Genomic DNA, 16,410 nt, shown 5'->3' on the forward strand with positions numbered 1-16,410 from the left:
GGTTTACTAGTTGAGATGACTTAATGAAGTTAGGTGAGATGTGTTTAATGAGGAGTAATAAAGGAGTATTTTTGTCATTTTGCCACTTTTTTCCCACTTAAGGTATGTTTCACTTATTTTGAAACGTACCAAAATAGTAAGTGTTTCACTTATTATGGAACGGAAAAAGTATAATACTTCTCTTCAAAGTTCAATTCAGTTCAATTCAGTACAGTTCAACTATTTTATATCGAAGAGAACATGCCCTTAGAAAAAGTGGGTATCTTTTGTGTATGTTCTTGCTCATGGTTCCCCTAATAGGGTAACACAAGAGCGTTTTTAGCATTCTGGCGATACAATAAGTCGAGTACTCAAGGAAGTTTTGTGTGCAATGGATGGATTGTCAAGGGATGTAATTGTACCTAGAGATCCTGATTTCAAAGAAACATCGCAACAATTAGCATCGGATACTAGATACATGTCATTTTTCAAGGTACTTTTTATTTGTTTTTCCTTTTATACTATTGCATTTAGGTCGTTACTTGTGTAATAGATGTATTTTTTTCCATTTAAGATTATTGGAGCTGTAGATGGTACACATATAACAGTCATTGTTCTGGAAGAAGATCAAATGCGTTATAGAGGAAGGAAAGGGATACCTACTACAAATGTCTTAGTAGTATGTGACTTTGATCTCCTTTTTACGTATGTTTTGACGGGGTGGGAAGGTTCAACACATGATTCTCGTATATTTCTTGATGCAATAGGTGATCCGAAACTTAAGTTTCCAAAACCCCCAAAAGGTGATATAATTTAATATATTATTAGTGACATGCCTAAAGATTTTGTTTTCTTAGAACACTTTTTTAATAACTTTGATTAATATATAATGTCATATAGGTAAATACTATGTTGTGGATAAAGGGTATCCGGAAAGAAAAGGATACTTGACACCTTATCCTAAGACAAGATACCATTAATCAGAGTTTCGTAGTACAAATCCAAGGGGGGGGGGGGGGTAAAAGAAGTCTTCAATCGTGCTCATTCATCTTTGAGAAGTTGCATTGAAAGGTCTTTCGGAGTTCTTAAAGCTCGATGAAAAATATTAGACAAAATGCCTACATACTCATTCAAAGACCAAAATAGAATAATTTCCTCATGTTTTGCATTGCACAATTACATTAGACGAAACAAAGTTGGTGACCCCGCTTTCTGACTTGTCGATAAAGATCTTAATTTCGTACCTCCTGAGGGACTTGAAGATATTGAAGTTGATCCCCCACAATGTGTACAAGAATTGTCAACTACATATATGACATCACTCCGTGATAGCATTGCTTCTAGCTTGATGACAGCTAGACGAGTCAATAGAGTTAGACGTCGATCTTAGATTCTTAGATTATTTATTGTTTAATTTGGAAGTTACATATATATATATTTATGGTTTAATTTGTTATGTCATTAAATATTTGTCTAATAATGTAATGCTTAATAATGACTGTTTATACATCATTATCAACAATGACAACAACAAATGTTACTTACAACCATCTTCAAATATAATAATAATAATAATAATAATAATAATAATAATAATAATAATAATAATAATAATAATAATAATAATGGTCATTTTATAGTGTCTTAAAATGTAAGTTTAATTAAAAAATCAATGTTCATAATGGTCATTTTATAGTTAACAGCCAACAGCCAAAAGCCAATTTTACCAAACATGTTTATAAAATAAAAAAAAAGTCAAACAACCAACACAAACAACCAATACAAACAGCCAGTCAGACCAGCCAAATAAAACAACCAACAACTAATAGCCAATTACCAAACAAGACCCTAGTCGAAGATATTTAGGTGTTGTTTGGTTGGAAGCTATTTTCCTTGGAAATACAAATTCCTAGAAAATACATTATGGCTGTTGTGTTTGGTTGGAGGGAAATGAGAGAAGCATAGGAAATACAAATTCCATGAGAAATAGAATTTCCCATGAAACATGAGAAATAACTCACCAAGCCCCCCCTTAGTGAGTAATTTCCTAGGAAATGCAATTTCCTATGGTGTCAACCAAACAATTTTGTCTAATTCATAGGAAATTAACAAAGGAAAGAATTTTCCATAAAATGTAAATTTCTATAGAAAATTACTTCCCATGTGAACCAAGCGAGACCATAGACTTGAAAATTTGAATGTCAAATATAGTCCAAAAAACTTTGAATTTAATCCAATTCGACATGGTTTGATTGAACTTGATTGGACTCTACACTTTTCTTGATGTATTTAAGACCCCTTAGTTTCTTACTTTCCAGTTTCCAGGGCGCATAATGCCCATCACTGGAGAATATCTTCGCTATTGTAAGCCCAAGGTTTCTCTTTTACGTTATAACATTAACACCCCAATAAAAGCCCCATTTTCTCCTTCAATCAAGAAAAACAAAAAACCCCAGAAATTTCTAAGCTACAAACAAGTGTAATAATGGAGTTTCACTTGCCAAAAGAGTTGACACACCAAATACTTATCAGATTGCCTGTAAAATCCCTGCTTCGTTTCAGGTGTGTTTGTAAATTATGGTGCTCAATTATTAGTAAATCCGATTTCATGCTTTCAAATCTGCAACATAAGCAGTATAATGTGTTGTTTAGACAATATTTGTTGGATTTTAAAGAAGAAATTTATAGCTTACATGCAGATGATGAAAGAAGGCAGGAAATTGAAACATTTAATTTTCCTTTTAAGAGCATTTCTGAGTATTTTTCAATTGTGGGTTGTGTTAATGGGTTAGTATGTTTGTGGGATAAAGACTCAAACACTTTGATATATTGGAACCCTGCTATTAGAAAATGTTACATGATTCCTAAGTTTGAACTGGAACAACCCATTAGAAAGAAGAAAAGATTGAGATTCATTAGGCCTGCGTCGATTGTTCGTGATATGTGTTTTGGATTTGGATATGATGCTTTGTTTAATGACTATAAAGTTGTAAGGATTATTTTCTATAATAAGGTGATAGATGAAAGTAATGACTTTGTTTTCAAAAGTTCTGTTGCTGTATTTTCGCTCCGTAGAAAGTCGTGGAGACGAATTGATTATTCTGCTCCGTTAGCGTTGTACTCTCGTTCGTGTAATGTGGGTGGTTTTGTGTATCGGTTGACACAGATAGAGAACCATGGGTTCGAGATTGTGTCCTTTAATTTGAGTTCTGAGGTGTTTTCGAAGATAGGGTGTCCTGATGATGTTAAGTCTGTTTTGCGATGTAAAACTGAGTTAACTATTTTTCGTGACTCTCTTGCTCTAATGCATGAATGGGATTGCAAGAGATACCACATTTGGGTTATGGGAGAGGGTGTTGAAGCTAAGTCATGGATGAAGCTGTTTTCAGTAGACTTGGATGGACGTGCAATGGGGCTACGTATAGTTGGGTTTAGTATGAAAGGACTAATGTTAGTGGTTGGGGAAGGTGATGTGTTAGTTACGCCTGTTGTGGAGGATGCACAAGTTGTGAAATATGTGCCTCCTGTTCCTCAAACTGCCTGGCATGTGGAGTCCTACAAAGAGAGTTTAGTTCTTCTCAAGGGGGGTGATAATCTACCCTTGCCTCCAGCGAACTTTGACAATGCCGAGCAGCTGGAAAATGAGCTAGCAGAGCATTGATGGATCTGTAAGGTTTTCTTTGGTTGCTATTCTTTAAGTTCCTTATATAATTATTTATATCTAGGTGTCGACTTGATCTTATTGCTGTTGCACGTCTTGGAGATTTTTATTTGCTTGTGTCCTCCTAATGTTGTTCGTGGTGTTATTCTTTCCAAGTTTTACACTTTACTCATTGTTCATATTAGACATTATTATTAAGCTTTTTTCCTCTAAAAGAAGCTTGTTTTCTTATCTTGAGCCAGTTATGCTTGTGGGCAGTTAATCTTCGATATGACGGGAATCTATTTAACTTTCTCTACTAAGTTTTATTATAAACTTCTACTACGGGGGATGACATTAGATAATACTATGGTTTTAGCAAATAAGTGAAATTATGGTTAAGAAATGTAGTAGCTTTATTGGGTGTGTAATTAAGCTCTAAATAGAAATACCTGAAAGGATGTCTTTCTTTGTCTTCTGACTTGCTCATTGTTTTGCAGTTCTTGTGGTACTGGCAGGCTTAACTGGATTCGCGATAATACAATATTACATGTCACTTCATGTTTTATTTAATTTTGGAATTAGATGTAAGAGGACTCTTGAAACATAGTATTCAAGATTTTTGAGAATTGTTTTTAGAGGATCATATCATCCAACTTCATACAGGCCTTTCTGTTTATTTATATTTTTCCAATTCTCTTCCTCCACCCTGCAACGAGAATCTAGGTTTGAAGTGATTCTATTTTCATGTAAACTCGTTGTGCTTGTAACTTGCGAAGTGCAGGGTATTTTCATTGTCATGTTTTCCAACCTCGTGATAAAGGCAGGGCAGTGCTACGCGGTCTGACCTTCTAGTTCTTGTTAATTTTAACCCTTGGCACTGACACCTCTGGACCAGCAGAGGCTAACCTAGTATATCCTGCTTTCCTTTCTATGATAAATATAAGGTCAACTTCCTTAAGCAGTGCATTTCACTTGCTTCTTTTCTAGATCAATTGTTTGGCTCTTTGCAGGTTCTAAGTAATCAGGACATGGTATTTTATGACATACAACATTTATGATTATGAAGACGCTAATCTTTTCCCATGTTCAACAAATTTACAGGGTAACGAAGTTCATGGTGCGTATTTAGGGGGTGTTTGGTTTGGAGGTTTCAAGAAAGGAAATGATGGTAAAGGGGTTATTCCTTTCCTTTGTCCTCGTTTCTCATTCTGGTTTCCTTTCCATTACCCCTTTATGAACCCAACGACCCCTTGGTCTAAATGGGCATCAATTTTGGAGAGGAAGCTATGGGCTACCGCAGTGGATTTAGACAGTTAGATTTATAACTTTTGGCCTTAAGCTGGTTTTTGGTTCTATCTTTTTATTCTAGTTTTTGGAACTTAGGCCTTGTGGAACTTAGGCGCTGTTAGATTTAGCTCTAAACTGTTTACATGCTCAACCAGGGGAGTCTATCATCTAGTTTATCTAGTTGACAACAATACTTCCCCAAGTTCTGTCAAAGGATGCTGTTGGGCTTGTTCTTTTTGGATGTAGTGAACTTCTCTCCCCCCCTAACTTCCTCTTCATCCCCAAAAGAAGTAAAATCTCTGCTTCGTTTAAGATGTACCTGCACCCAGTCATCAGGTTTGCCAGTAAAATCTGCTTCGTTTAAGATGTGTTTGTAAATCTTGGTGCTCTCTCATTAGTAATTCCGATTCATTACGTCACACCTAGACCTACATCTATAATCAAACTGCTGCAAACCATAATTTGCTACGTTTTAGGAAATACGATGCTAATTCCAGACAAATATATAGCTTACATGCTGATAATCAACAACTCCAACCAAGAAATTGAAACCCTTAATCCCCCTTCTCAGAGTTCTTATAGAATTTATGTGGGTTGTGTTAATGGATTAATCTGTTTACTGTTTACAGCAAAGCGAACCCATTTCCTATATGTTTTGGAATCCTGCCATTAGAAAATGCTTATTCTTCCTGAATTTGAAGTGGTAAAATCCATCATGATCAGAGTACTGAGGTGTTCACGGAGATTGTGTGTCCTGAAAATATTACTGTATCTAATCTGCGCTGCGGAACTCAGTTGACAATGTGGCGCAACTCTCTTGCACTGCTCCAGGGGTGGGATCGCACATTTGGGTTATGATAGAGGAGGGTGTGGCTAAGTCATGGATGAAATTATTCTCATTAGATCTTGAAGAAGGTATGCCAGCCCAACATATAGCTGGGGACTGGGGTTACTATGAAAGGACTAATACTAGTGCTTGGGGATGTGGCAGGTGTTGTGGTTTTTACACCTGCCAATTGCCATGGAGGATGTACAAGTGAAATATGTTCAGTTTGGCTCTTATTTGGGATCGTACAAAGAGAGTCTAGTTCTACTTGAGGAGTGAGATAATCTATGCTTGTCAGTTGGCACCACCTAACTTTGACGATAAAGCTGGAAGCACATTCATGGATTTGCAAGTAATTTTGTTGCTAATTGATCTTGTCAAAGTTGCATTTCTTGTGGATTTTGTTTTGGTTGTATCCTCATGATGTTTATTGTATCATTAGTCTATTCCAGCTTTCCACTTTACACGTTATTCACACAACGCAAATAACATAATATGAAATTGAAATAAGCTGTCGGCAGATAAAAATAAGTCGTGGGATGAACTATGGTAAAGCAAAAGTAATTTTATAGGCAATGTCTGAAAGTAGGTTAACATAGAAAAATCTCGAATGACGAGACTGTCATTGTCATTTACTTTGTCATCATCATCTTCCTCTGATTTGGTTCTTGCAGGCCTTAGCGTACTGTCCAACTAGGTCTAGCTCCTTCTGTTTCTATACTTTGATCTCTCTTCCTCCAAGTTCCAACCTGCCACAAGTTTCTAGGTTTTATGTGAATGTTTATCATATTATTTAGTAGATAAAGTTGTTGAGTTCTTAAATATATTGGGATCATTGTAAATTGGCCCATAGTAGTAGCTTAACCCGTGATATGGAAGCTTAATTGAAAGATCCTTCATATCCACTATAAGTTCCGAGGAGAAAATTTTAAGCGATTTATAATCTATTAGGTTGCAGTTTTCATTCTCATGTTCTGACTTAGTGTTGCAGCTAGGAAAACCTGCTACTTTTAATTGACTGCAGAAGTTCTCTTAGTTTCTCTCAAGTATGCTGATGGTCTTGTTCTTTTTGGATGTAACTGTGAAATGGTTCAGAGTGAAGTTCTTAAGGCATACTGTGGTGCTTCAGTAGGTTTCTGCTATTAAAGTAGATGTGGTAATGCAAACATGATGTTTATTTTGTTGCATAACATTTGGCTATCAGGTGTCAACTTAAACTTGCTTGTCTGGTTATAATCATCACCGGATTACCTGAGTATTTATTGCTTTATTTTCCTGGTCAGTGTGGGAGATCTCATTATAAGATTGTTGCAGTCCATTGCAAAAGTGTCGTCCCTATCTTCTTAGTAACATTGGGGCAGTGTGGCATTTTCTTTACTCTCATCTTGGGTAGTTGGCAATCTGATAAACTTAGAGCTGATAACAGAAGTGTTGCAAACTTTAAAGACGCGTCTGAGTTGAAGTTGAGCCTTAATGAGTAGATTTCTGGGATCTCTAGTTTTCTTGCCATTTAAAGGCTCTTTGGTTGTATCTACTTTTGAGTATGAAGAACCATAGATATTTATAATTTCTCCGTTTCATAATACTCACTATACTTTCCATTGTGAGAAGTTTCACATTTTACATTATTTGCTACACTTCCTTTTTGGACAATAAGCTCTCTCTATCTCTCTCCTCCCACATGAGTCCCTTTTCTTTTTACTCTGTACCTCTTTCTTCTTCAAAAATTGTTTAGGAGTCCGTGAATTTAGAAGTGTAGTGAGTAATATAAAACGGAGGTATGTGAAATACGAGAGTGGCGGGATTCTCATTGAGTGAAGTTACAAAAGTGCCCGTGACTCTACTTTTTACATATTAGATATCAAATCTCTCTTTTTGGGTATGCGGTGTTGATTTTAAGAGCTTGTGGGCTTATAGAGGAAGAAGAATTACATGGGATTTTTAGCAAGTAGGTTAGGATCAGATCTTGGAGCATATTAGTTGGTCTGTAAAAACGCAAAAGGTCTACAACAGAATAATAAACCAATTCAGCTTTAAGTGAAAACCTAGGAATGATGATGGATCGATTGTAGCTCTGTTTGGTTCTATCCATAGAAATCCCAAATCCCAAATTTCAGCTCATTAACATGGCGAATTTCCAAAAATGAGATTAAAAAGAAAATACCATATTTCATGAACTTTTACGTTGATAGTTACATCTACTTCCTGTAAAGTTAAGGATGAAAACCAGAGCATCATTACAAGATGAGTAAGTTCAGACATTTGTTAATAGCTACTTGGCAGGACAAAGCTTCAGAGTTCTCCGATGGTCTTGGATCAAAGTACATAAGCATCTGTAGAAGAGGACAAAGATAGAAATTTGTTGAATCATCTTCACTCAAATTCCGAGTGGTTCTAGAGTAGGCACATTGTCTCCCTCATTCAGTAGAACAAGACTTTCGATATACGGTGTCATTTCCAACGAAATAAGAGGCTCCTTAAGGTGAAGAATGTCATGCTTAGTATGTCTAGTCTCAGGGTCGTAAGCATCTATGTACCTACTTGGAAAAGTCTGGAAGAGCATCAGTCCACGGTCTCGTGTTATGCCTCTGACAATCCAGGATCCTCTGATTTCAAACATCTTCGTCCATGACTCTCTTACTCCATACTCTTTCATCACCCATAACTTGTAAGTATCTCTATCTTGTGTTTCAAATGCTGAAAGTGATCCGCGCCATACTCCAATGAAACAATCATCTATTTCTGCAGGCAACACCAGTTTTTCTGTGAATTTCTCCTTTCCAAGATTAAACCCCACAATCAGTTTATTATATGATAACCAGTGAAGAACTCCATCTAAATAAGTAGCCACTTCAGTTTTAACAGGAGCAAGCGAGCTCCTGATCTCAATATCAGTCCAACAACCTGTGCTAAGTGTGAAGATATCCATTTTCAGGGTGCCATTATTCGGATGATAAATCCTAATGAATTTGTAATCGTTATTCAAAGTGTCAAACCCAAAACCTAATGTTGTATTCATCAACTCGTCTGTACTAAGCTCATAATTAGAGTTTGGAAGTGTTAGGAATTTTCTGATGCTAGGGTTCCACAGCAACACAGTATTGTATCTCTGGTAGCTATCCATCAAGCAAACCACCCCATTAGCACAATCAATAATGTGAAAGAACTCGCGAGTTTCTGATGGAAAATCGAGTTCTGTAATCTTATCCAGACTATTATTGTCAGAGTGCAGGGCATAACTATCCTCTCGGGTTTCCAGATAGTAACACCGCAGAAGGGCGTGGCAGTTGTTGGCATCGTTGTGGTTAATGTGAGCTGTGATGAAATAAGAGCTGGTAATAAGAGAGTTCCAGGATTTCGAAACGCACCTGAAACGGAGAAGTGACTTGACAGGTAATCTTACTAGTATTAGTGGCAACAAATCTACAGGGAAATGTGTTGCCATTTTCTTGGTTTTTGTTTGGTGGTTCTGATTTTATTCGTGTTTGAGCTAGCGCTGTTTTGAAGAGGTTGGATTTCTGTGATATAGAGAGTTAGAATAATACTAGAGATTAGAGACAAAAGCAGCATAAAAGAACGTGTTGATACCAAGTTGATATAGGAACTATGCGTTCTCCTATTCTAGTTTTGATCTTGCACAAAATTGTTCAACTTTTGTCAAGGAGCTTTGATTATTCGAACGCGTTTTCTTTTGGCAACGTCAAATAAGGAGGCTGGCTGCCTTAGTGCTTTACATATAGAATACTTTTAGGGGCGTTTGGTTCATATAATTCTGGTATGAGGTATGAGTTTAGAATGAGCAAAACCCATACCTAGTGTTTGTTTACAAAATTAATAGATTTAAAACCAATATCTCAAATCCGTAAGGTATGACGTTTAGAAACCCAATGTGGCAGGTGGATACGGCTCATACCAATACATCAAGGTATCAAGTAGAAGAAAAAAATTTGTTCCCAAATAAAACCAAACACATGATATAAAGTATCAAGTTTCAAATCTATATCATTTTAGTTTCATTCCTAATTCCAAACTCATACCACTATGTGAACCAAATACCCTCTTATAGATGAATTGGTATTAGATAGTCCACAATTAACATTTTGGGTTTCTAGGGTTAGTCTTACTCGATATTCCTATGTTTTAGTATTTAATATGTTGTAACCTTAATACCGTTATCTTTCATATTGTATCTTCAAACTTTTTATTTATTACAAATTAATGTTACATAGACACATGAAAAGTTCAAGGGGTATATAACTAGGAAGAAAAAATAAAAAAAAAATGCTAAAACACAAGATACTTTGTAGAATAACTCTAAAATTATTTTATTGAGAAATTTATCCCATTTAGCTATGTGATGTTGTGATGTGAACCCTCTAAGGGTGCGTTCTATTCAACTTATTGGCCCTGAACTTATTGGACCTTATCTGAACTGAACTTATTGAACCTGAACTGAACTTATTGGAACTTATTAAACCTGATTGGACCTGATTCAACTTATTGACCTGATTGAACCTGATTGGAACTTATTGGACCTTATTGGAACTTATTGACCTTATTGAAACTTATTAGACCTTATTGGCCCTGATTGAAACTTATTAGACCTTATTGGACCTGATTGAAACTTATTAAACCTTATTGGACCTGATTGAAACTTATTTGACCTTATTAGCAAAAACATTGACCATGAATAACATAAATATTACCACTAACGTAAATACTACCCTCAAAATTTTTTATGGAGTAATAATTATTATAATTCGTCCTTTAAAAAATAATGATTTTAATTATCTCTTATGTTAATTATTTAACAAAAAAATTTACTATTTATATATTTGCCTATACATAACTTTCACCACTAATATATCTAATAGTCTTGTTTTGATTTTATAAAATACTAGTAGAAAATCAAAATTAATAATTTATATCTTTATTGTTATTAGTAACGAAAACATGTTATCTCTAGTTATTTAAAGACGAATTGCAAAATATTGTAATTATAATAATTATTATTATTGTTAACCTTAATTATTTGACCATGATTATAATATTATTTAATAGCAATATGAATAATCAAATAATAGAAGTATAATACTATACATTGTGGTACTTTAATAAAAAAAATTCTAGTAATAACATAATCAGCTAATAGTAATATGAATAATAATAATAGACATAATAAAATAATAATAAAATCATAGACATAATACAATAAATAAATAAAATAATAGACACTAATACAAGTATAATACTATATAATCATTGTGGTACTTTAATTAAAATTCTAATAATAACATAATCAGCTAACAGCGATATGAAATTATGAATAACAAAATAATAGACAATAATACAAATGTTTATTAAACATTGACTATTTGGACCTTATTGGACCTTATTGGAACTTATTGGACCTTATTAGACCTAATTGGAACTTATTGCACCTGATTGGAAGTTATTGCACCTGATTGGAACTTATTGGAACTTATTGGACCTTATTAGACCTTATTGGAACTTAATGCCCTTATTAAACCTTATTGCAACTTATCTGAACTTATTGGATCTGAAACTTAATTTTTTTAAGTTGAACGACAAAACGCACCCTTAATATCCAATAATATTCATCAGATGTTATGTGGACTCCACATTAACTCTTTTTATCCATTTTTTTTTTTTTTAAAAAAGTTCTTACTCATAGATGATAGATGTTATGTTATCCCTAATTTTATTCATTGTATTTTCCTTGTATTTTCCCGTTTGATAATTTATGCAACGTTTATCATTTCGAGGTCAGGTGTTGTAAACATTATCCACGAGTTGCCATCATTATATAATAAGATAATAAGTTATGTGAAATCTGGTTACAATAATCTCAATATGCAATGTTTACAATTTCGAGATCAAGCTTTCACAATTTTTACTAATGCATAATTTAAAAAAATAACGGTTTTTTCACGAAATATTTCTGACAAATTTTTTTCTTCACCAGATACCCCGACTTTTTCCCGAATTCAGCATGTACCCTTGATTTTATAAAAAACTAGTTATTAGGCCCGGGATATGCTCCGGGTAAGAAAAAAATCATTTATCAATATAATACTTTATGATAATAAAATAAATACAACTTAGCCTAGTGGTTAAGACTTTAGTATATGTACTTGAGGTCTCAGGATCAAACCCTATACCATGCATACATAATTAATTTTAATGAACATGCAAATTTATTTATTTTTAAGGATGGAAGGGATATGTTTAATAACATTAACTAATTACAACACATATTTATAATTTTGTGAAAACATGGATCACTACGAGATGTTAGATGAGATGATGATTCTTTGAAAACCCTTACATAAGGTCAAGGGTTCAAGCCCAAGCTTCAGCATATTTATTTTTTAGATAATGACCACTTGACTTTGTTGGTTAACAGACACGTGGCAAAATTCTGGTGGCAGGAGGAGGGTGCCACATGGCGCATCGACGTTGTTACGCACGCCTTTTAATATATTTGTATAGATACATCCAAATGCCATTAATGACTAACGACGGTTAACTCTAAAACTCTAACTAGTACTAAAACCCCTAACTAACCCTAACCTACCCCCAGCCCACCACCCCCACCAGTCTCCCTCCATCGCCGCCGCGCCTCCCCCTCCCCACCACCCAGCCAGTCACGCCTCCCCCTTCTCAACACCCTCCCCCGCATCCCCCTTTTCCACGCGAACTCAGTTGCCCCTTCCCTTCCTTTGCTAAATCAGTCGCTCCCCCTCCCCCGTGGATTCAATCGCTCCCCCTCCCCTCCCTCGCGAACTCATTCGCTCTTCAACAATAATGGTGCCGATGACTGATTTCAGATCTACTACGCCGACGAGAGTGAGGAGGGGAGGCGCGGGGAGATCGAGGGAGGGCTTGCGTGGGGTCTGTCGGGGGAAGGGGGGCCTGTGTGAAGGTTGTCGGGAAAGGGGAGGGGTGCTTGCGTGCCTATTGCGGGATAAGAATTTTGTTTACTTAACTAATTAAATAAGAATTTTTATTTTCAATGTTAACGTCATGTGATATTCTTATGAATGTGCAAAAGTATGTGATCCAATGACCATTGTGAAGATCTGGATTGAAGGATTATCATAATATAATAGAAAGTCTACGAATTAAATCAAGTATATCATATTAGTACAATAAAGAAATATACAAAATACTATAATAGTAAAAAATCAAAATGCCATTTTTATCATTAAAGATAAACAAGATAGATATGCTCAAAAGTCAAATATGTTACATCACAATTTAGTCTTGGGCACAATTCCAACATAGATACCCAATTTTTGGATCGAACTCGAATCGCGTGCTTCTCAATCCCAAAAATGCACAACCCTACCAACCTCAATGTGCATATTTCCAGTCTAAGAGCATTGTCAATACTTAATGGTGAACAAAAAGTTCACCAAATTTTCCTCTTTACTCATGTTTTGTTCATTTCATGAACAAAAATATTACCTCCATTCCACTCATGAACAAATAAATCATCACTATACCTCATTTCATTTAAAAAACAAATATTTCAAAATATGTTAATATGGGTATCATTTTATAGAGGGAAATAAATCATAAATTTTGGTATAATTTTTTTTTTTTGATAAAGGAATTTTTCGAGAAATTTCATGGAAATTTCCACAAAGTTTCCCAAAGTTACCCAGGACATGTGGCAACTTGTCATTAGCTTGTTTTGTGTAGTTTAGGATGAACAATTTGTCCATGTCATGAACAAATTGTTATCACCAATGGGAGAGGTGTTTTTTTTTTCACTCAAAAAAATTGCAATTTCATGAACAATTGTGTCACCATTGTCCATTGGCATTGCTCTAATAATGACAGGGTGTTGGACAATCTGAATGGAATCAATTCGGGAGGCAGAAAATCCGTCCTTGCAAAAGTCTTGATATGATTCAAATATATAGATAAAAACTTTATCTACCCAGTGGATCGACAACCCATTACAAATAGAAATAAATAAATAGTGGAATCCAACTCATCAATTTTAATAGTTTTTCAATTCTCCATTTCTAATGGGTTAACTACCCACCGAATAAATGTAGCATTCCCCCAAATATCCGATGCAAGTTGCTCCATAATTAGTGCCAATAAGTACTCTCATTGAAGCCCCAGTTGGAATCAGATCCGAGGAATAGCTACAGCCTACAAGTCGGTGACTTGTATTTCAATGCAACGTTCACACTTTGTCACCAAATAATTTAATACTAGTATCAATTTGCTTGCTATATTAGCTTTAGCACCAAAATAATACAAAGTACTTGCTATATAAACTGGAGCATCCTATTCGATTTGTGGCTCCAGCAATTCATCCTATCTAAAATACTACCAACACTTTATCTCTATAATCTACAATGTCTCTTTCTTCCTTGAAGTTTTTGCTTCCTTTGCTTCTCCTCCTTGTAGTTCCAAGGATTTCAGGTACTTAAACAACTCATTTTACTCCAATTTTATCTCATAGATGTCCTTAGATTTAACTTATTTAGTCTTTCCAAAAATCATTGTTTAGATTGACATTGCTCATTTGTTTATGTGGTTGGGGTGACAAGTTACAGGAGATGAATCAAACGACGATGTGGGACAACAATATTGCATAGCAGATGTGCAGACCCCAGATGATGAATTGCAAGGAGCCATAAAATGGGCATGTGAGCAACAAGGTGTAGACTGTAATATGATCCAAGAAAATCAACCTTGTTATCAACCAAACACTGTGAAAGACCATGCTGATTTTGTGTTCAACAGTTACTACCAAAAGTTTAAGAATCAAGGTGGTAATTGCTATTTCAATGGTGCTGCCATGATCACTGAACTTGATCCCAGTATGTTCTTTTCACCCATCTTTCCCTCTTATTTCCTAGACTTTTGGCATGAATTATCTATTGGATGATTGGAATTCGGTAATCTGTTTTCTAACTGAGTTGCTGGACCACATACAATTGATATTCTTAATAATGGAATGTGAAAAGTTGATTAGACTTAGACAACCCATCAAATCTATATAGGTTTTCAGTTCATTTCATTTCAGTTTTAGTTTTAGTTTCAGTTCAATTTGATTCAGTTACTCTCTTCAATTATATTTCTCTCAATTCAGTTTATGTCGGTCAAAAAGAACGGGATCATATTCCCTTGTTACGAACTTGAATTTGAAACCAAGAATCCCAAAAGCGAACAAACAAATACTTAAATATAATATAGGAGTACGGGTTGATTTAGTTTTTTATTAGATGGACCAAGCCAAATATGGAAAAAGTGGGTAATATATTAAGAAACACATATGGAATGTTTGTTTTGTGAGAGTTTAACAAGTGTGTGATTGGGAATTTATCTCCCACATAACAATTTCGCTTGTTTGTTATGTACAAATGGGATATAAAAGAGAAATGGAGATGGAGATTAAATGGGACTCTATTGCCATGAAGATTATACTAGGGCTAAAGGGGGAGGGCTAGTATTATGAGGATGGAATAAGAGAGAAATGGAAAAAAGAAACACTAATTTCATTCAAATACTAATTCTCATTTTATTAATCCCTAAACACTCAGGCCATTTTCACATTAAAAAAAACGCTTTGAAAGAAAAACAAAACAAATTTAACTTAATTTTCTAACAAAGTTGGTGGACCCCTTACAATTGCTATTCAAAATAGAATATTAAAAGTTGCCTAGACGACCCACCAAAACTATATACTTGCTCGTTAAAAACTTAAATTTGAAACCAAGAGTTCCAAAAAACAAAAAAAAATACTTAATGAAGTAAAAGAAGCATGAAGGTTCCCAGCATCATCACATCATCACATCATATCCCATCCACATGGATATGTTAGTGAAAATAGATCAAAACTCAAAAGCATGTCTATGTTCATATGCATGTGCATGGATGTACATCCTTTTCCTTACTATTTTTAGCTGGCAATTTTTGGTTTGGGTGAAGCAATCAAAACTTGTCAGGATAAAATCATTGCTTCTCCAAACATTATGCATTTCAAAATTATCACATGTGCATGTGTTAAAAATGTGCATGTGTTGTTATACTTATACATCACTTTCACTTGTTTTCATTGCATGCATCTTTGTAACTTTCTCCTTTATTGATTACCTTTGTTACTTACCGTGCAGGTCATGACAACTGCCACTTCGAATATCTTCCTTGAGAGTTTGATAGTCGAATCCACAAACAATTCATTTTTGTGTTTTTCTTTCCTCATTATATGATTTACTTCAATAGTTCAATATATCCAGCATTCATTTATTTTATATACTTATTTAAAATGCAAGTTGTAAATGTGGTTCAAAAAAAAAGAAGTTTGTATTAGATGTAACGGAAACATCAAGCCGTTCACATGCTCTCCTGATTTGTATCTACAAACCAAGTAAAGTTCCTTATACACGATTGGTATCGAATTCAAACAGTCTCAAGCAATACATCACCCTAAAAACATTGTAATATATTATCCCTAAATAAACATAGATTATCACAATAATATAACGATTCACCCCACAACCAACTAGTCGCACCAAAATCATTTCCATGCCATAATCACATTATTGCAACATGTATTTCACGATAGAAACTACTACTTCCTCCGTTCCCCACATATTGACTAATAGTAATAGAGATTAAGGGTGCG

General features: G+C 34.8%; 3 protein-coding genes across 9 annotated transcripts; 2 read left to right on the forward strand and 1 right to left on the reverse strand.

Annotated features, from left to right (window-relative positions):
- Positions 1–2,285: 2,285 nt before the first annotated feature.
- On the forward strand, positions 2,286–6,170 carry LOC104883180 (F-box/kelch-repeat protein At3g23880). 6 transcript variants are annotated; one of them, XM_019247297.3, is made up of 2 exons: positions 2,286–3,652; positions 4,724–6,170. In XM_019247297.3, the coding sequence occupies exon 1, from the start codon at positions 2,465–2,467 to the stop codon at positions 3,638–3,640; it is 1,176 nt and encodes a 391-aa protein (XP_019102842.1). In that variant the 5' UTR covers positions 2,286–2,464; the 3' UTR covers positions 3,641–3,652; positions 4,724–6,170. The 6 variants fall into 6 exon arrangements, with proteins under 6 accessions (XP_019102842.1, XP_010665961.1, XP_048491867.1 ...); XM_010667659.4 differs by having other exon boundaries at positions 2,286–3,647; XM_048635910.2 differs by having other exon boundaries at positions 2,286–3,647; positions 5,539–6,170.
- Positions 6,171–7,879: 1,709 nt separating this feature from the next.
- Positions 7,880–9,365, reverse strand: LOC104883181 (F-box/kelch-repeat protein At3g23880). The gene has a single exon (XM_010667663.4). It carries the CDS (start codon positions 9,178–9,180, stop codon positions 8,113–8,115), a length of 1,068 nt encoding a protein of 355 aa, XP_010665965.1. The 5' UTR covers positions 9,181–9,365; the 3' UTR covers positions 7,880–8,112.
- A 4,544-nt stretch (positions 9,366–13,909) lies between these two features.
- On the forward strand, positions 13,910–16,036 carry LOC104883182 (glucan endo-1,3-beta-glucosidase 1). 2 transcript variants are annotated; one of them, XM_010667665.4, is made up of 3 exons: positions 13,910–14,201; positions 14,336–14,602; positions 15,899–16,036. In XM_010667665.4, the coding sequence occupies exons 1-3, from the start codon at positions 14,135–14,137 to the stop codon at positions 15,931–15,933; spliced, it is 369 nt and encodes a 122-aa protein (XP_010665967.1). In that variant the 5' UTR covers positions 13,910–14,134; the 3' UTR covers positions 15,934–16,036. The 2 variants fall into 2 exon arrangements, with proteins under 2 accessions (XP_010665967.1, XP_010665966.1); XM_010667664.4 differs by having other exon boundaries at positions 13,919–14,201; positions 14,330–14,602.
- Positions 16,037–16,410: the final 374 nt, after the last annotated feature.

The sequence above is a fragment of the Beta vulgaris genome, chromosome 9 (genome assembly GCF_026745355.1).
Source record: "Beta vulgaris subsp. vulgaris cultivar EL10 chromosome 9, EL10.2, whole genome shotgun sequence".
Taxonomy (NCBI): Eukaryota; Viridiplantae; Streptophyta; class Magnoliopsida; order Caryophyllales; family Amaranthaceae; genus Beta; species Beta vulgaris.